General features: G+C 41.8%; 1 protein-coding gene across 1 annotated transcript in view; it reads right to left on the bottom strand.

Moving 5' to 3' along the window:
* Positions 1–18,095, bottom strand: part of LOC311224108 (disintegrin and metalloproteinase domain-containing protein 10) — a 101,289-nt gene extending 83,194 nt beyond the window's left edge. Inside the window, exons 1-4 of the mRNA XM_084308935.1 lie at positions 17,891–18,095; positions 17,204–17,351; positions 16,684–16,802; positions 16,013–16,171 (exon numbers count right to left, since the gene is read on the bottom strand). Coding sequence (XP_084165061.1) covers positions 16,013–16,171; positions 16,684–16,802; positions 17,204–17,351; positions 17,891–17,951 — 487 coding nt within the window. The 5' untranslated portion in view covers positions 17,952–18,095. The remainder of the gene's footprint in view (positions 1–16,012; positions 16,172–16,683; positions 16,803–17,203; positions 17,352–17,890) is intronic.
* Between the last annotated feature and the right edge of the window lie 1,720 nt (positions 18,096–19,815).

Genomic DNA, 19,815 nt, shown 5'->3' with positions numbered 1-19,815 from the left:
CTGATAATAGTCTCTTATCTCCACTACACCCTGATAATAGTCTCTTACCTCCACTACACCCTGATAATAGTCTCTTATCTCCACTACACCCTGATAATAGTCTCTTATCTCCACTACACCCTGATAATAGTCTCTTATCTCCACTACACCCTGATAATAGTCTCTTACCTCCACTACACCCTGATAATAGTCTCTTACCTCCACTACACCCTGATAATAGTCTCTTACCTCCACTACACCCCTGATAATAGTCTCTTACCTTCACTACTCCTGATAATAATATTGTACCTCCATTACACCCCTGATAATGGGTCTCATTCCCGAACATTTTCCAAAGATATATTCTGGAAGACTTATCTTGGAACCACTGAGACATAATCTATGACAAGTACACTCTGAGTCCTGAACGTGCTGGAGATATGTCTTAAGTGGCTGAAACGGTCGCAGAAATGATATGATCTGATATCTGCTTGGAGAATGGCATTCTGTCATAAACTCCAAAGCGCGTTCCCGTTCAGCTCATTTGCATACAAAACACCGCATCCATAGTTCCTTATAAGGCAAATGGTGACGCAGCTGTGTGAAATGGAATGGCGGAAGTGCTTTGCGAGCCGCGTGATTACGAAACCTAGCGTCAGTCAGTGCCAATCAGAGAGCGTCTCCGAGAAATGCGGCTAGGTTTCGTAATCACGCTTGCGCCCATCAAAACTAGATTAGATTAATGTATTGGCATCATATACAGCTCGCGGTACACACCGGCCGCAGCGCGCGCGCACACACAGACACACACACGCGCGCGCGCGCAGTACTGTATATGAATGAATGAATGACATATAATATATAAGCCTACGGCGGGCGTAATGAATGAACTCAGTATGGCTTATTATTCCATAAGCCTATAGGCTACTGTTCATTCGTAGGCGCACACAAGACTTGTTATGGAATATTAATGCAGTCTATTTCCACCGATTAGCTTTAGTTCTTATTTATTTATCCACTGTCATTTCAGTGTTGGTGTATAGGCTATATAGTGTATTTCAATATAAGTTTAATTGATTAATGATATATTCGAAGGAATGCAGGTTTATAGCTATATCAACCCCCTCCAATGTACAGTAAATGACCAAGTATGGTTTTGTCAATATTCCAATGTACAGTTTTGCTTGTACAGTGTAAGTCTATCCCCCACCCATCCCTACCCAACCTCCTCCAACAGTTTCTACGTCAAATGTGCTCTCTTTTCTGGACTCTTTTTGTATCACAAACAGTACTGTATTTGCAAATCTGGTATGTCATAAATGTATAGATGTAGCAGTACCGTTTATCTGTGTCATGTGTGTCATATATGTTATGATGAATTGAAAATGGGGGACCCTGATGTAAACAAGACGAAATTCTTTCTCTGGTCTGCATCCCCTTATGTAATTGAGCTGTACTGTACTGTACCCATTCTGCAATCTGTTAATAAAGTTTTCAATCAATCAATCAAACAAAGGTCTGTCCCATTGTATACCAATCAATGGGATACATTCCATGTTGACCTGCATTCTTTCAAATGTATATAATTAATCATTAAAACAGATGTGTAACAAATAAGAAATACAAATTCCACAGAAGGCATTAAATTATTATTATTTTCAATCATTTCACAATAATTGCATAATTGTGTTTGAATATCTGAGTAATTATTTGTCCAAAATAGCTGGTTCAGATATGGTTAATCCAGCTGCCCTGTGATCAGATGAATCCATATTATTTATTTTTCCGACATCAAATTCGTAATTTCTTATCGTACAAATATTGTCATATTTATTTTAATTGTGATTAAGTAATTAATTCCAAGGAGGCCTGTAGCGTTGACGTGAAGGAATCACTATGAGAACACAGTGTGTCAAGTTATAATAACATTTTAAATTAGTCAATCAATCATGACATTTGATCGTGGGCTGAGAGCATATTTAAGTGTGCTCCTCAGCACTCTTAGATCTGCTCTCAAATAACATCTCAGGAAAATTTGAAGACTCCCACTCCCAGCCCTAATATGTCTTAAATAGGCTGAAATCTGGCTAAGACGAAATATTTTGTCGTAACTTCGTTCGAGAATGAGACCCAATGTCTCTTATCTCCACTACACCACTGATAATAGTCTCTTATCTCCACTACACCCCTGATAATAGTCTCTTACCTCCACTACACCCCTGATAATGTCTCTTATCTCCACTACACCACTGATAATAGTCTCTTACCTCCACTACACCCCTGATAATAGTCTCTTATCTCCACTACACCCCTGATAATTGTCTCTTATCTCCACTACACCACTGATAAGTCTCTTACCTCCACTACACCACTGATAATAGTCTCTTACCTCCACTACACCACTGATAATAGTATCTTATCTCCACTACACCCTGATAATAATATTGTACCTCCATTACACCCCTGATAATAGTATCTTACCTCCACTACTGTGAGGGTGGTTGGGTCACTAGCAAATAATAGAGACTCTTTATGTTATTCATATAACGAATAACTACTAAACTGCTTAGGAGAAGGGGGGGAATAAACAACAAAAAACCTTTTCAGGTAGAAGCCTCAGATTGAGTAGATAACAAAATAAATCAAGTCCAAAAAAACAGACAACACTCAATAAAGAGGTATTGTAGAAAAAAAACGAAATAAGCCACAAAGGCACCTCCTAATAACAGAGTTTATATAAAGAACTTAAAGAACAATAAACCTCCACTAAGGGAGTGTATGTGCAGTAGTGGACACAAAGAAACAAAAGAAAACTGCCATGAAAAGAAACACTACAATAAAAGGCTCAGCTTCTAGAAAACAAAGTGTAAAATAAAGCCAGTAACCTACAACAAGAATGGCTACAAAGAAAGGCTAAACAAATGCTGAACAAGGCAGAGAACAGCACTACACTGTAATATACGGAAGCCTGACCCGAAGGATAGCCAACACAAAAGGGAATGAGAAAGCAGCTGACCCTGTGAGATTCAAACTTAAATAGGCTCAGCTTCCATTAGGCACAGCTGCACTGAATCAGGTGCAATCAAGCCCACACACCTGCCCTACCAAGGGGCAATTAACCACACAGTCCAGTGATTCACAGCTGTCCATCACAGGAATACGAAACAAAGCAAAAACCATGACAACTACACCCTTGATAATAGTCTCTTACATCCACTACACCCCTGATAATAGTCTCTTACCTCCAATACACCCCTGATAATAGTCTCTTACATCCACTACACCCCTGATAATAGTCTCTTACCTCCAATACACCCCTGATAATAGTGTAATCTCCAACTCTACTCGAGTTATGTTCCTGTGTGTAGCTCAGTGTGAAGAGCATGGATCTGACACATCATGCGACACATCACACCATCAACAGACTACCAGTGGTCGAAGAAGTACTCAGTTCCTTTAAGTAAAAGTACAGATCAATTTCCCATTGCAGACTAAAAACACACTACTTCCATCAATGTCTGAATTAAGAAACCTTGCTATTATGTAGTATGCTACTATGTCTGTACTAGATCTACTATGTACTATGCTACTATGCCTATACTACTACCTACTATGCTAATATGTCTATACTACTATGCACTCAAATTAGACACTGCTAGACAAACAATACCACTTACCCTTAGCTGCCAGAGGTGGACCCCTCCTGTTGACTTGTTGTACACAATTTGTAAGTCTCTTTGTATAAAAGTGTCAGCTAAATGACTAAAAGTGCATGTAAATGTAGATACCCAGATAAAATAGTACTCTGGTAAAAGTAAAGGTCCTCCTTTTAAAATTATACTTAAAGGGACACTTTACAAAAGAAACCAGGCTGATTTATCTTGGACATAATCTCACACACATCCAAAAACTGTTTTGCACACATTAATTTAGGTTGCCAGTTATTGAGAGTAAATTAGTTTGAATATGGCGACCCGACCAGTGATGTCATCGGGGGACAATGAATCCTTGTGGTGTGTTAATTACAGCACCATGAATGAATGAATGATATACATGAAAAAATTGCAATAACTTTTGTCTTATAGGGACTGTTACCTTATAATTTAATTGAGCTGTAATTAACACAACACAAGGATCCAATGTCCCCGATGACATAACTGGTGGCCATATTCAAACTAATTTACTATCAATAACTAAATGCATTTGTGCAAAACTGTTTAGAGTTTTTGGATGTGTGTGAGATTATGTGCAAAATAAATCATCATTGTTTGTTGGTGAAGTGCTCCTTCCAGTGCTTTTGAGCATTCAAACCATTGACCGCTATAGGTTATGTTAAAGTGGTATGTTGCCCCTATATGCTGGCTCTGATTACATCCTCTTTAAGTTGGCAGGCTTAAAATGTGAAAGTACATATATATATATATTTCCTTTGAAATGTAAAAGTACAAAGTTCTCTCAAATGAAAATACTCAAGTAAAGTACAAGTACCTCACAACTGTACTTAAATACTGTACTTGACTGCAAATACTTATAGTACTTATATACTATAGTTACTTTCCACCACTGCAGGTTACCAAATCAGGATCAGTTATGAATGGGACGAGGGCATAAGTGATCATGGAAGTTCACAAAATCTGTCTATAAAAATCCCACTGAAAGGATAGAAAATAGAAAAGAACATTCTCTCTTCCTGATTAGAAGCTCATTCTCACATCAGGTCTATAATATAGTACATTCTCTTTCTTTGCTGATACAACTGTCAACTTCCTGATTAAAAGCTCATTCTCACATCAGGTCTATAATATAGTACATTCAAGATGAATAAAGGCTCCTGATTTAACTGCCCTTAAACTCAAAATTCAAAAGATCAGTTCAAAAGGGTAAATAACCCCCATACAGAACGTGCAGAATGTACAGAACAAGAACTGTCCTGCTCTGCTCTGCCAACCTATAGTACCACCACCATGAAGATGAGTTTACTTGAGTGTATCTTCTACTGCCTCATCCTGGCTCAACCTCTGCTGACTCAGCATTATTCTCTTTCACCAACTAGGCTAGGGGGGCTCTCTCTCTCTCTCTCTCTCTCTCTCTCTCTCTCTCTCTCTCTCTCTCTCTCTCTCTCTCTCTCTCTCTCTCTCTCTCTCTCTCTCTCTCCCTCTTTCTCTCTTCCTCTTTCTCTCTCCACTCTCTCCCGTCCTCCTCCCCTCCCTCTATACCTCCCCCTCCCTCCCTCCCTCTCCTCTCCCTCACTCCCTCCCTCCCCCCTTCTCTTTAGGACTTGGAAAGATCATAGCCTGAGCCCCGAAACATCTGGGGCTGTGGTGATGGTGTGTGTGGAGACCCGAGATCTTGAGAGGGGAGGTGCACAGAGTTGTGTGTGTGTGTGTGTGTGTGTGTGTGTGTGTGTGTGTGTGTGTGTGTGTCTGTGTGTGTGTGTGTGTGTGTGTGTGTGTGTGTGTGTGTGTGTGTGTGTGTGTGTGTGTGTGTGTGTGTGTGTGTGTGTGTGTGTGTGTGTGTGTGTGTGTACGTGCGTGCGCGTGTGTGCATGCGATAATATGCAATAAACATTGTGTGTTTACCACATTAACACTACAGAAATATCCATGCTGTGATGGTATAAACAAAAAAATACATTTGAAGATTTATGTAAGAATTGCATTTTTCTTTGATTGGATGGCGAGCACTTTTGGACTAACTTTGGTGCATTATTTAGCTTCCCTTCCCAACAAGCTAGCATGACTTGCATGACATGACTTGGTACCAATTAATTCCTTAGGTCGTCTAGTTTCATTTGATACCACTACATTTGTGCTATCTTAAAAATGGAGCACGAAATGTGGCTACTCAACTGTCAGGCTTAATGGTAATTTTAAGGTTCAGGGATAGCAAGAGAATAATCAGGGCTATACGGTAGCTCCGGAAGCCCAGGGCTAATAACGCACATGAATTTAACCAAGCTGTATAATATTAAACATAGGGCATACAGTACATCACCGCAAATATTTGCATGCTGACATCAGCAGATATTCAGGTCTACATGGACACCAACATTTGTCTCTACTGGATGCAGACCATGCTTGGTTAATTATATAAAAAATACCTGGTTAGTAAAGTTCTCCTGTGCAAACTGCATGTAGTTCTCATTATTGTGAGAAATTAGACTCTATATTCAAAAGGCAATACTATATACTCCTTCACAACTAAATCTTTGTCAATTCTACACAATCATGAGCCTACATATCCCTAACACAAATAACAGGCTTTTGTGGAATGATTCAGCAACAAGCAAAAGCCATAGAGAACAGCTCAGATTAGTCGAGAGAAAACTGGTTGTTCCTGCTGGATAAATGTACACAGAATTGGCCCTGATTTCAACATATCTGGTAGTCATATGACAATAAGATAATCACTTTCACATGTAATTTGCTGGTAGAAATAAGGGGCTGACAGAAATCTGATGATACTTTGCCTCTTGCTCTTAGCCAGAGACCCGAGATCTTGAGAGGGAGAGGTGCACAGAAGTTGTGTGTACTCATTCTCTGTGTGTGTGTGTGTGTGTGTGTGTGTGTGTGTGTGTGTGTGTGTGTGTGTGTGTGTGTGTGTGTGTGTGTGTGTGTGTGTGTGTGTGTGTGTGTGTGTGTGTGTGTGTGTGTGTGTGTGTGTGTGTGTGTGTGTGTGTGTGTGTGTGTGTGTGTGTGTGTGTGTGTGTGTGTGTGTGTGTGTGTGTGTGTGTGTGTGTGTGTGTGTGTGTGTGAGAACTATATAAAACCACACAGACAGAAAGACAAAGACAAGGCCTGCTTGGATCACACCATCCTGCTGAAGAGCCCGTAGCCAATCACAAACAGCCGCTAGGCTCTATACATGGTATGGGTGGGGTTGGGGGTGGATAGGGGTAAATGCCGGGCGTTGACCCATTGATGGAATTATTTCCAGACGCCTACACTCTCTCTCTCTCTCTCTCTCTCTCTCTCTCTCTCTCTCTCTCTCTCTCTCTCTCTCTCTCTCTCTCTCTCTCTCTCTCTCTCTCTCTCTCTCTCTCTCTTTTACTGAGACCCCCAAAGTGGACTTTTTTCGGCAGTATGTAAGTAAAAGGAGAGGAAGTTATTTTAGCTGCCAAACTTTCTAACAAAGTCTGTTTTATATTATGGGCATAAACAACAGTGTAAATGTCTTTCTGGATCTGGTCAAATGCCAAGCACATACCTTAAATAACATGTTTTATTTGAAAGCCCTGAACTGTTATCTGTGGACCCACAAATCTGGCAGAAAGAAAAGGAGGAATTCTTATTTTCCCAATAGAGAAATCAATGTCACATTTCAGCTGAATTCCTAGCAATAATATATAACCATTAACCAAGGCTCAGTGCAATAGAAATCCTACGGAAATCCCCTAGTCACTCACTTAAAAATTGTAAGAAATAAATAAAAATACATGTTTAATTTCAGAGTAGCACTTACTGTATGAATGAATGCATTTTATTTGTATAGCGCTTTTCCAAACAAAGTTACAAAGTGCTTTACAGACATGTAAAAAACAGCAAACAGCAAACATCAGCAAAGGCGAACAAATTTTATAGAAAATAAAACAAGAGAAAAAGAGACAAAAAACCTTTCAAACTGGATTTGTAGGCAGATTGATAAAACACTGTATGCAAGCAGAGCTGACCTAAACCCATAACCTTAGGAAAAACATTTAAAAAACATGTGTTTTTAAAAGTGACTTAAAAGAGGACCCTACCTTGTAAGGTGCTGACAGATCATACTAAACTTTTTGGGAAATTAGCTTATTTGCCATCTACCCTGGAGTTATACAACAGATACATACCCTTTTCTTCTCTGTGCATGCATTAGGCTTAGGGAACAGCCACACTGTTAGCCTAGCTTAGCGTCATTAACTGGAAGTAGGTGTGCCAGTGTAGCCTAGTTCCCAACAGTCACAAAATACACTCCAAATACAACTCCAAAACTTTCCTGTAAACGTGTTGTGATCTGTGTATTTACCAGTCCGCGTTGCACTGCAGTGCAGCTACGTGGTGTGCCACCCTGGCGCCCACATTTTTGTTTTCTAAGCAGATATATACTCGGAATTTTTTTTTTGCCGAACCACTGCTGCCTGGGTGCAGTGATTTAATCACCTCAAAAGCCCTGTTGCTTTTTGAAAAACTGGGCTTTTGAGTAAGCAAGTAAGGGTAGATGGCAAATAAGCTAATTTCCCAAAAAGTTGGTGTGTTCCTTTAACATCCTTTAGCCAGTGCCAATGCCAGTGCATACATGTTCATGGTACATCCATGAACATCCACAACCCTAGTCATTTGGTACGCATGATGGTTCCATTGAAACTTTGATAACTTGTAAAAAATACTTCACATCTTGACCCCCCCCCCCCTTTAAAAAGATAGGTCCACATTGGTAAGAAGTAGGGATGCTCGATATTGGCTTTTTTACCAATACAGATATACCGATATTGTCCAACTCTTAATTTCCGATACCGATATCAACCGATACCGATATATGCAGGGTCCCCCCCCCCCCCCCAAAACTGAATAATTTCAGGTAATTAACATTTCATATCTCTTGTCGTGTAAATAACACAACATTATGCATACTTTGACAATAAATAAAATAATAATTTGTTCTTACTTGCTTGCCTGGGTAAATAAAGGTTAAATAAATGTAAAAAAAAAAATTAAATAAAAGATTTACATTTAAAAACCGATACAGATATTTTCCGATATCACATTTTTATGCCAATATCGGTAGGCCGATAATATCGGACATCCCTAGTAAGAAGTCTATCTAATTTGTGACAAACTGCAAGTCATGTCTCTCCATCAGGCTTTTGAGATAATGTGAGTGGAAAATGTGTCAATGAGGCACAAAGCACATAACACCATGATAAAACATACATAAAAACCACATGTAGCAACGGCAGCCAAGAATCTGATAGCCATGAAGTGGAAACAACCTGAGAAACTCACAATGATTAATTGGTCTCTGACACTATTGGATGTCATTTATATGGAGATCTCTACTGCATGGGTGATTGGGGTAGGACAACCTAGCATTGAACTATGGGTCTCAGCGGCCGAGAAGGCTAAAGCCATGATCTAGCGGTGAAGCAGGGTCGGGGTGCTGATCCTGGGGGGTCCGGGGGTCCTGGGGTGGGGGAAGAAATGTCTTTTGTGGTGTCTGTGATAATATAAGTTGTTTTGTATGTTCTGTATTTATAATTTTAGTTATTTCTATGGTCATTATTGTTGTTATTATTATTGTTATGGTATTGTGAGGTCTTATTTATTATTATTATTACTGTACTGTGTTTGTCTTGTTTTGTGTATAAAGTAAAAAAAAAAAAACATACAATAAAAAAAATAAAAAATAAAAAAAACACATGTAGATTGACTTGCACTAATGCTAATAGTGTTAATACTAACATAAGCCACTCCCAGTTGGTGACTAAATAAATAAAATGGTAAATGGTGCATTTATATAGCGCTTTTATCCAAACACACATTCACACCATGATTCACAACCATGCAAGGAGCCAACCGGCATTCAAACCCTGCCCCTTTTCTTGATCCTCCAATCACAGCTGTCGCTTACCTCGGACTTCCTCGTACAAACTTTTTTTTTTTTTTTTATTTATTATTATTATTACTGTACTGTGTTTGTCTTGTTTTGTGTATAAAGTAAAAAAATAAAAACATACAATAAAAAAAACAAAAAATAAAAAAAACACATGTAGATTGACTTGCACTAATGCTAATAGTGTTAATACTAACATAAGCCACTCCCAGTTGGCGACTAAATAAATAAAATGGTAAATGGTGCATTTATATAGCGCTTTTATCCAAACACACATTCACACCATGATTCACAACCATGCAAGGAGCCAACCGGCATTCAAACCCTGCCCCTTTTCTTGATCCTCCAATCACAGCTGTCGCTTACCTCGGACTTCCTCGTACAAACGTTTGTACGAGGAAGTCCGAGGTAAGCGACAGCTGTGATTGGAGGATCAAGAAAAGAGGGCAGGGTTTTGAGACAGGTCCATTAGGGATTAAGTGTCTTGCTCAAGGACACATTGACGCGCTGCCCGGGAGGAGCGGGAATCGAACGGGGAACCTTCCGACTACCAGACGACCGCTCTACCTCCTGAGCCACTAAGATTTCTTGCACATTTCGGCCCCAAAAAGGACCTGCCTTTTTGCCATTTTCCAGTATTACGAGATGGCCAAAGTATCTGCAAAGTATCTTTCTGCAGAGTTGCTGCAAGAACAAGAGTATCATATTAGGGTGTTCCCCTACCCAAATCCTCCATATTGGGTATATGGTAAATGGCTGCTTTTTTATATAGCGCTTTTATCCAAAGCGCTTTACAATTCATTACTCACATTTTACCCATTCACTCACACATTCACACACCGACACGCTGCCCGGGAGGAGCGGGAATCAAACCGGGAACCTCCAGATTGCCAGACGACTGCTCTACAGGACATGGCACATCCTTCATTCCGACAGCCATTAGATTCTATAATGCATCACTGTGCCTCACTGCATCACTGAGCATAGGGTGACAGTACAGCCTGGCGAAATCTTCCAGTGGACACTTTAAAAAAAATGTACACTTCAAAATCCTCCTGGACACTTTTCACTTTACATTTTCACACTTATTACTGTACATTTTACTGCATATGTCTGTATATTTTTGGCTGGATAGTTGTATATTTAAGATTTTAGAATGTATATACATAGCAGAATGTAGATCCCGGACCGTATTTTCTTTTTTTGATCCACTTTTTCTCCTTATTTTCTATTTTTCTCCCATCCCAATTTCGTATCGCCAATTCTTTTTCCCTTCAATTCTCCCCTCCCCTGTCTTGAACGTTGCTAGACTATGCCTCCCACTGGTCGGCTGTAGTGAGGATAGAAGCCTTGCATCACGTGTCCCCTCCGGTACACGAGGAGGCAGCCTGACGCATCTTTTCACCAGACAGCGCGGACTCTCAGTGGCGAGGAGTAACGCGTGGGAGGCTCACGCTGCCCAGATACTTCCTGACTCTGCTGTACAGGCGTCACCCAACCGACCTGTAGGAGTCGCTGTCCCCAACGTCCAATCCCCACCCATCGACTTTCCACCCGCTACCTCTGCCAATTGAGATAGTATGACGACTGGCCCAAGCCGCAGGCAATGCTGACTCCGGGAGTCGAGACCGCAGCCTCTTGCATTGGTGACGAGCGCAATCTCCGCTACGCCACCCAGTCGCCCTGATCCCGGACCGTATTTTATTCTTTATTCCATTTTATTCTTATTTTTTATATTATTATTCTTATTCCTATTTTAGTCCTATTGACTACCTAAATATTTATTGTTGTTCAATGTGAGTGATCTGTTGTGCCGAATTTCCCTCAGGATTATTAAAGGATTTCTATTCTATTCTAACAGGAAATTATGCTTTGAAGGCTTGTTGACATAACGACATAATCACGACATAATCACAAGACAGACCGCATGACTGACTTGTTTGAGCGTGTCATCTAAATAATGGCACCAATGACCGCACCAGCAGCCATATAGTATAAACATTACACCAGGAAATATGGGATCACACATGCAGAGACCCTCAAGTGCGCTCAAGCATGAACAAAAGTCAACTTCGCCTGACCCACCTCTCAGCAGTATCCCATTGTGTTTATTGATAAACATAGGAAGGGCAGTTAATCATTCCTTTAAAGACTTTGAGATATAACGTTACCTATACATGTACAGTAATAACATGATATAATGCATTTGACCAACATGGAGAATGGCAGGACACCGGACACTGGAAAAGGTTTGAATAGTGGCCAGCGGTCTGGGAAACATGGGAAATGCCCGATAGTTACCTTTCTCTTCCACTGTGTAGAAACATCACATAAGACAGAGGTTACTACAGGACAGATCACATGTGAAGAACACGCCTTCTTCTGGTATTCTTTAACTTGTAGATCTCCTCCCGCTTTCTCTCCATGCAACACACATTCATATACACACACACACACACACACACACACACACACACACACACACACACACACACACACACACACACACACACACACACACACACACACACACACACACACACACACACACACTGAAATAAGCAGGATGGCAACTTCAAAAGAGTGATTAATTCCCTAATTCCCTCTCATCCCCGTCAGTGTATATTATCTTCTGCTCAACTATCTGTTGAGTCGTAAAGCTACTCTACTGTATACTCTACTGTACTCTACTGTATACCCTGTATACTACAGTGGTTCCTGCCTTTTTGGGACCAAGGCACGCCAAAAGTCAAACCAGAATCTCAAGGCACACCAACTTACAGTCAGGGTAATAATATAACTGATGCAGTAAGAAAACTATGCCTTGTTGATGTGCAATCAGAGATTTCAGAAACAGAGAACAGTGCAACGTCAAGACAGCACGAGAAGCACTTCTACTGTATGTGGAAGTAAGCATCTGATTAACAGATATTGTGCAGTATTTGTATTTTATCTGTTATCTGGATTAAACAAGTAGTATGTCCCTTCATATAATATATGGAGGTATATAAAAGGATGTCCCAGTAGTAGTAGTAGTAGTAGTAGTATAGTAGTAGTAGTAGTAGAGTGAGTGAGTGAGTGAGTGAGTGAGTGAGTGAGTGAGTGAGTGAGTGAGTGAGTGAGTGAGTGAGTGAGTGAGTGAGTGAGTGAGTGAGTGAGTGAGTGAGTGAGTGAGTGAGTGAGTGAGTGAGTGAGTGAGTGAGTGCCACTGCTGACACAAATATGTATGTTGAATGGAAACATCTAATTTCACACACACTCTTTCCAGAGCAACTGATAACACATGCCTGTGCTACCATATGTTATTATTTACAGTTAAAGTAGACTAAAGACAAATCAGTTGAGGTCATTCTCATGAGTTGTATCATCTGAGTGAGTTAACTGTGGCAGTTTGTAACATTGTCTAGACAGATTTTGTATCTTAAAACAACAAAGAGCCTTTGGGAATACATAAAGGAAACCATGGTTAGGATTCAGCAACACAATTTATTTGTGAAGGGTTCTCTCTTATGCAACCTCATATGTAATTGACAATAGAGTAAGGGGAAAATGTTCCATATAATCACGGTTTCCTCTAATCTGTAATAGTAACAGTTAAGGTCTCTGATGAGGTGTTTACATATGCTTTTATATTCTAATCAGATGAGTAAACGGAATATTACCTGGCAACAGAATTTAAAAACAGACTGCAAAAACCAGCAGCAAATGAGATATGGTGTTGCATGCCACAGTATTCTGTTTAATATTGGCATAACCCAGGTCTATTTTCCAGGTGTTTCCTCATAACAACGAGCTTATCCAGGTTACTGTCAATGGGATATGATGTTCATATGCACCATCACAAAAACAGAAGGAAATTCCTGAATATTAATGGGATATTGGTCTGCACGCTCCATCTAATTATAAAGGAAGGAGTCAAGTGTGTACATCTGTATATCGGTCGTTTGCATATCTCAAGAACCGTTCCTCCAGCCATACTACGGCTCTGAGAACCGTTCCTCCAGCCACACCACGGCTCTGAGAACCGTTCCTCCAGCCACACCACGGGTCTGAGAACCGTTCCTCCAGCCACACCACGGGTCTGAGAACCGTTCCTCCAGCCACACCACGGCTCTGCACAATACTGCAAGCAACACTTCGGGGGGCAGAGCAATTGGCACGTTCCGAACGGTCACACGTTCCAACTGGCAACTTGCTCCGAGCGGACACTGCACTAGTAAAAATAAAAGCTGAATAAAATTACTGTTCTGATATAGTGCATGGGACAGAACCATTGATCGTTTGATTCAAATATATCATGCATCAGATCTTCAGAACTTCCTGCAGATATGTTAAAGAAAGTGTAGGATGTTGTCAATAGCAGCAGCATATGAAGTTTAGCTACAGTTTTGAAAAGGAGTACAGTCAGAAGGACTGGGAAGACTTCACACACAAGGGGTCTTGGCAGGGAAGGAACATTTTTCCTCGAAACCCTTTCCTGGAAAGACAACTAATACAGCTTGCACGCACACACATACGCTCGTCAATATTTTGGTCACAGGAAAGAACGCCAACTGGTCAAATCATCAACTGAGCTTAGCCTGCTAGACTTAATTACCTTCCCCTGAGGCAGATCCCCCCCCCCTCCTCCTCAGCATACCATAGTTGCTTCATAACCCTGAATCTCATTCCCCCCACCTCCTCCATGTCATCCTCCCCCTTACTCCAGCCCCCAACCCTCCTCCTCCTCCTCCTGAAATCACACCATCTCAGGTTCATCTTTTCTTTGGCTTGTTCCCAGAGCTCCCCCCTGCCCCCCTGCTGTGAGAGTCGTTCTGCTCTCTTACCAAGTTTCAAGTTTCAAGTTTCTTTAATATTTGTCATACAGAAGTACAGAATACTTTTATACAAAATGCTTCTTACTGTTACGCTCCAGAGACTGTGCAAGACAAGATAAGTATGAAATAAAATAACATAGTAAAATTAGAAGTAAAAAAAATGAGGTCACAGTGTTCAGTTTAGACATATGTACAATGTTCGATGCAGAATAGACGTAGTTACCATACAATATACAATACTGTGCAGTGTACTAATATACAATACTATATAGTGCAAGGCAGAAATGGGACGAGGTGCAATTTAGGTACAATTCACAGTAGGTGTACGAGTTGGGGGACCCTGATGGAAACAAGACAAACGTCTTTCTCAGGTCTGCATCCCCTTAACAATTGTATGTATTGAGCCGTACTGTATTGTACCCATTCTGCAATCTGTTAAATAAAGTTTTCATTCATTCATTCATTCAGTTGTAGTGCAAATCCTTTATCAATAAATATAAAGTGTAAAGTGTGTTTGTGTGATCTAAAGTGTGGAGAGTGGGTGCTGCAGTGTGTTGTTTGTTTGAGTGAGTGTGTGCGTGTGGGTGTGTGTGCTGTGTGCATTTGATGGTTGTTGCATAGTGTTTATTGTTCGTTTAGCAGCCTGATGGCCTTGGGATAGAAGCTTCTTCTGAGTCTTTCTGTGCTCGCCTTAAGACTCCGGTATCGCTTGCCTGACCGCAGCAGTTCAAAGAGGCAGTTGTTCGGGTGGCTCGAGTCCTTAATAATTCTCTTAGCCTTCCCCTTGCACCGCTTGTTGTAAATTTTCTGGAGGGTGGGAAGCCCCCCTCCAATTGTGCGTTCGGCTGAACGTGTCACTCTTTGTAGTCTGCTACGGACTTGTGCAGTGCTATTCCCAAACCAGGAGGTGATGTTGCCGGTCAGGATGCTCTCTATTGTACATGAGTAGAAGTTCCTAAGGATCTTCTGACTGACTTGGAACTTCCTTAGGCGCCTGAGGAAGTAGAGGCGTTGTCGTGCCTTCTTCACAACACTGTCAATGTGTGTGGTCCATGTCAAGTCCTCGGATATGTGGGCTCCGAGGTACTTGAAACTGTTCACTCTCTCAACCGGTGCCCCGTCGATGCTGAGGGGGCTGTAGTCCTTGACCCCCGACCTCCTGAAGTCCACAATCATCTCTTTTGTTTTGCTGACGTTCAGGGAGAGGCAGTTCTCCTGACACCACTGTGACAGGTTCTCTACCTCTTCCAGGTAGGCCCTTTCGTCGTTGGCAGAGATCAGGCAGAGACCAGTAAAGGCTAAGGTTGGTTCACTGACTCATAGTAACCCTGGTTCATACTAGTCTATACTACTGCAGATTATGTAGTGATAGGAGGAGCAATATAGCAAACCGGAAGGTATTGGCAGTAGATCAGGTTGTCAAGAGGACTGTTAAACAAACCGGTGGGACAGTTCTAAGTGAAGCGAAACCTATTTTTGGACACAACCTTTTCAAGATAGCCAAGGCAATACATCAGAGGTTATGAGGTTTAACACCGGGCGGCAACTTCTTTCTCTTTCTGCAGAAAATGTCTATATTTCCCCACAGTGTTTTTTTATGGCCAACGACGAACCCTACGGTCTCTTACCCATGATGTCATCCTCGTGGTAGATGATGGAGTGATGTTCCGTTTGGTTGCTGGTGTATCTGTGGGTCGGCTCCACATGATAGGTCCCGTTGTCTGTGTGGATCGAGCCCTCGAACTGCCCCTGCAGCACTGCGCCGTGGCAGGACGAGCCGCGCTCCCCTAGAAGACCCACACAAACAGATGGAGGCGCATCACTCCCTCCTACTGACCACGGTAATAATGTTATACATTCCATCATAATATATGAATTAATCAAAAAACTAAAAACAGGTCAGAAGAGAGAGAAGGGGGGGGGGGGGGCAGAGAGACACACAGAACAGATAGAATACTGTAAGAAACCCAGAGATAAGATAGCAGACAGTCATCAGAGAGAGTGGGAGAGATACAGACAGACAGACAGAGAGACAGACAGACATACAGACAGACAGACAGACAGACAGACAGACAGACAGACAGACAGACAGACAGACAGACAGACAGACAGACAGACAGACAGACAGACAGACAGACAGACAGACAGACAGACAGACAGACAGACAGACAGACAGACAGATAAGGCCACCAAAACAAAATGACAAGACATGACATGATCAGATGGAACAGAGACAGTGGGGATAAGAAAGAGAGGGGGGGGTGCAGTAAAGTAGCCCTATCGGCCTTATCATACATACCAGCCAGTGTTCCAGAATATAAATGAGAGAGGTCTGCTGCTGTAGGACCATTGTCAGTGACCACCTTCAAATGTTTTGAGAACCCTGTTGTATCTCGCTTCAAACGTAGCCGGAACACTCTAAGACAGAGAAGAAGAAGAAGAAGAAGAAGAAGAAGAAGAAGAAGAAGAAGAAGAAGAAGAAGAAGAAGAAGAAGAAGAAGAAGAAGAAGAAGAAGAAGAAGAAGAAGAAGAAGAAGAAGAAGAAGAAGAAGAAGAAGAAGAAGAAGAAGAAGAAGATGATATTTGTGCTTTGTAATGTTAGGAAGCATCTGTTGGTCCATCAGCAAAAGCCAAAAGCAGACACACTATTCCATGAAATCAGTTAATGGTTTGGGGAGAAAGTAACAAAGAATGAAGTTCAGTCACAAAAGTGTTTTGTATATTTCATGTACTATATTTAGCCAGAATGATCTTGTATATTTAACAGGGATACAGCATGGGGATAAGCAGTGGCCACAGACAGAGACAGGGGGGACCACCTGTGGAACGCTGTGAAGTCCAGCTGCAGTGTGCGGTCCTGAGGCTGTGCCTCTCTCCGGGCCCTCAGGTGCCTCCTGTGGAGCTCCTCCCTGTCGTAGGACAAGCCCTCGTAGTGCCTTATGTAGGGACTAATGCCACTCATGGCACCTTATGATGGAGAGGATGGAAAAGCAGAAAGATCAGATTGATTTGAGTAATTTTCATAAACTGCTCCCTTACTGTCCACCGTAAGATGCATAGTGTGTAAGTGGGGTTCTGGTCTCACAGACACTGGGATTAGAAGTCAATTCCTGCAGTAACTCCTCCCTATGGATCATCCTGGTTTGAACGCTTAGTTCAATGGGCATATCCTAACTAGTAATTCATTAAATATCATGTAACATCCATAGCATGGCTTAGCATGAGTGCATGCTCATTCTCTTTATCTCACAGTTTAGGTAAAGACACCAAATGACAATGACAACGTGAGTGGAAGAGTGCACACAAACACACAAACACACACACACACACACACACACACACACACACACACACACACACACACACACACACACACACACACACACACACACACACACACACACACACACACACACACACACTGAAATAAGCAGGATGGCGACACACACACACAAAAACTCACAAGTCTCTCCTTCTCTTTATCACACATTCGAAAGCCCCCTTACCTGTAATGCATTCATCACAGTAGATCAGCAACAGCAGTAGCCAGGACAGTCTGATAGTCATGATCTCTTCATTCTTTAGTATAGTATTCCTTTCTCCTTTTTCTCAGTTGTTCCTTCTTTTTCGTTCACGTTCTCGTCTTCCCTCCTCACCTCTCCCTTTAGCCTCTTACCTGTGGTCTTCTCACCGTGGAATGTGACAGACTTGCAGCTCATGCCCGGACTGAGATACAAAGACACAGTCAGAGGCATATTCAGACTTGTTGTGCTATCTGTTGAACTATCTGTCTCAAAGAAGTGCTGTACGTGAAATTTCTTTGGAATATTATCGTGGATTAGGAACAATGGTGATCATGTTGTGTTTAATGGCAATGATGTTGTTCTTTTTAAATAGTGGTATAAAGATAATGACAAGGACAGTTTCATTGTGACTCAGATACATTAAGCTAAAATTGGTCGTACGAGTCATCGAAAACACGAGAAGTAGATGTGCACACGCTTAGATGTCAAATATCAAAATATTTAAAGAGAATAGGTTCAAAAGAAGGTGGGTGGTATTGATGGCAAAGGCCAAATTCCTAAGTTGATTCATCCATCTGTGTGGTGTCATCAGGAAGCACCACCCACATATCTGACCATAGACCCAGTCTCTGATGTTGTGTGGGAGAGAATGTGCTGAAATGTCACCGCAAAAAAACAAGAACTCTGTCACAATTCAATGACCTCATTATTAATGCACATTTTAAAAATAACGAGCAACCAGTTTTTTTTTTTTTTTTTTTGTCTTTTTTCCCCTCCATTTTTCCTCCGATTTTCTCCCATCCCAATGTTAGTCGTATGCCAATTCCCAGTCCCTTCCTGGTCGCTGCGCTTTACCCCCCACAGTCAGATCATTTGGGAGAGTGGAGGCTACCACGTGCTTCCTCCGACACACGTCCAGCCAATCACTGCTTCTTTTCACCTGGCAGCGCGGATTCTCATTGAGAGGGCGTAGCGTGTGGGAGGACCACACTATCCCCCTCACGTCCAATCCGCGCTTAGCAGGCGCCCCGACCGAACTGTAGGAGTCGCTGTTTACAACGACCCGGACCCACCCCGCCAGCTTCTCCCACCCTCTGATACAGCCAATTGTATCAGTGCAGACGGCCAGCCAAGCTGGTGACAACCCCGGAGCTGTGAGCTGGATTCGAACAGGCGAACCAAGCTCACAGCTCCGGGGCTGGTGACGAACGCAATCTCCGCTCGACCACCTAACCGCCCACGAGCAACCAGTTTTAAGTAATTCTGAGGAACAATAATATCACTGAAGAAAAATAGAATGTCACCCTGGTATGAAGTCATGACAAGCTGCCTGATATAGTGGCACAGGACATAACTGGAGTTTTAACTATGTAACAGAATAATAAGTAATCAATAAATCATATTGTCTGGAGCAGGACCAAGTAGGGACAACCCCTTGACTTACAAAATGATATTCCCATACAATCTGAATAAAACAATTACCTGACAATGTTTTGGAAATACATTATTTTTTTTAAACAATGACCTGGCTCAGGTCTGAAGCCATATGCTCCATGTTGGACAAGTGTGTTTCAATCATCTGTCATGTAGCAGGCTGTGGCCATAGGCCTATATTTCATGAAGAGGCCGACAGCAGCAGAGAAGCACATTCCTATGAATGGTTATTTGAGGCGGCAGTCCTCAAAGTTCTCAGTCAGGCCTCCATCTCACTGAGATGTTCACTTCAGTTCACTTGGTTTTAGTCGTGGTGTGGCAAAATAGCATGAGCTGGAGCTGTACCAAGACTAGCAACAGATACTGTATAGGAGCCAGATAACTGTCTGAGCAGTTAAACTTTTATGAGTTTAATAAAAAAATCTTCTCGTTTTTAAGATGTCCACAGCCTTCGGGTTCCTAACGATAACTAT

The sequence above is a fragment of the Notolepis coatsorum genome, assembly GCF_963971535.1.
Source record: "Notolepis coatsorum genome assembly, chromosome: 2".
NCBI classification, from domain to species: domain Eukaryota; kingdom Metazoa; phylum Chordata; class Actinopteri; order Aulopiformes; family Paralepididae; genus Notolepis; species Notolepis coatsorum.
The sequence above is the reverse complement of the archived record's forward strand: the minus strand, read 5'-3'. Positions and strand labels throughout refer to the sequence as shown.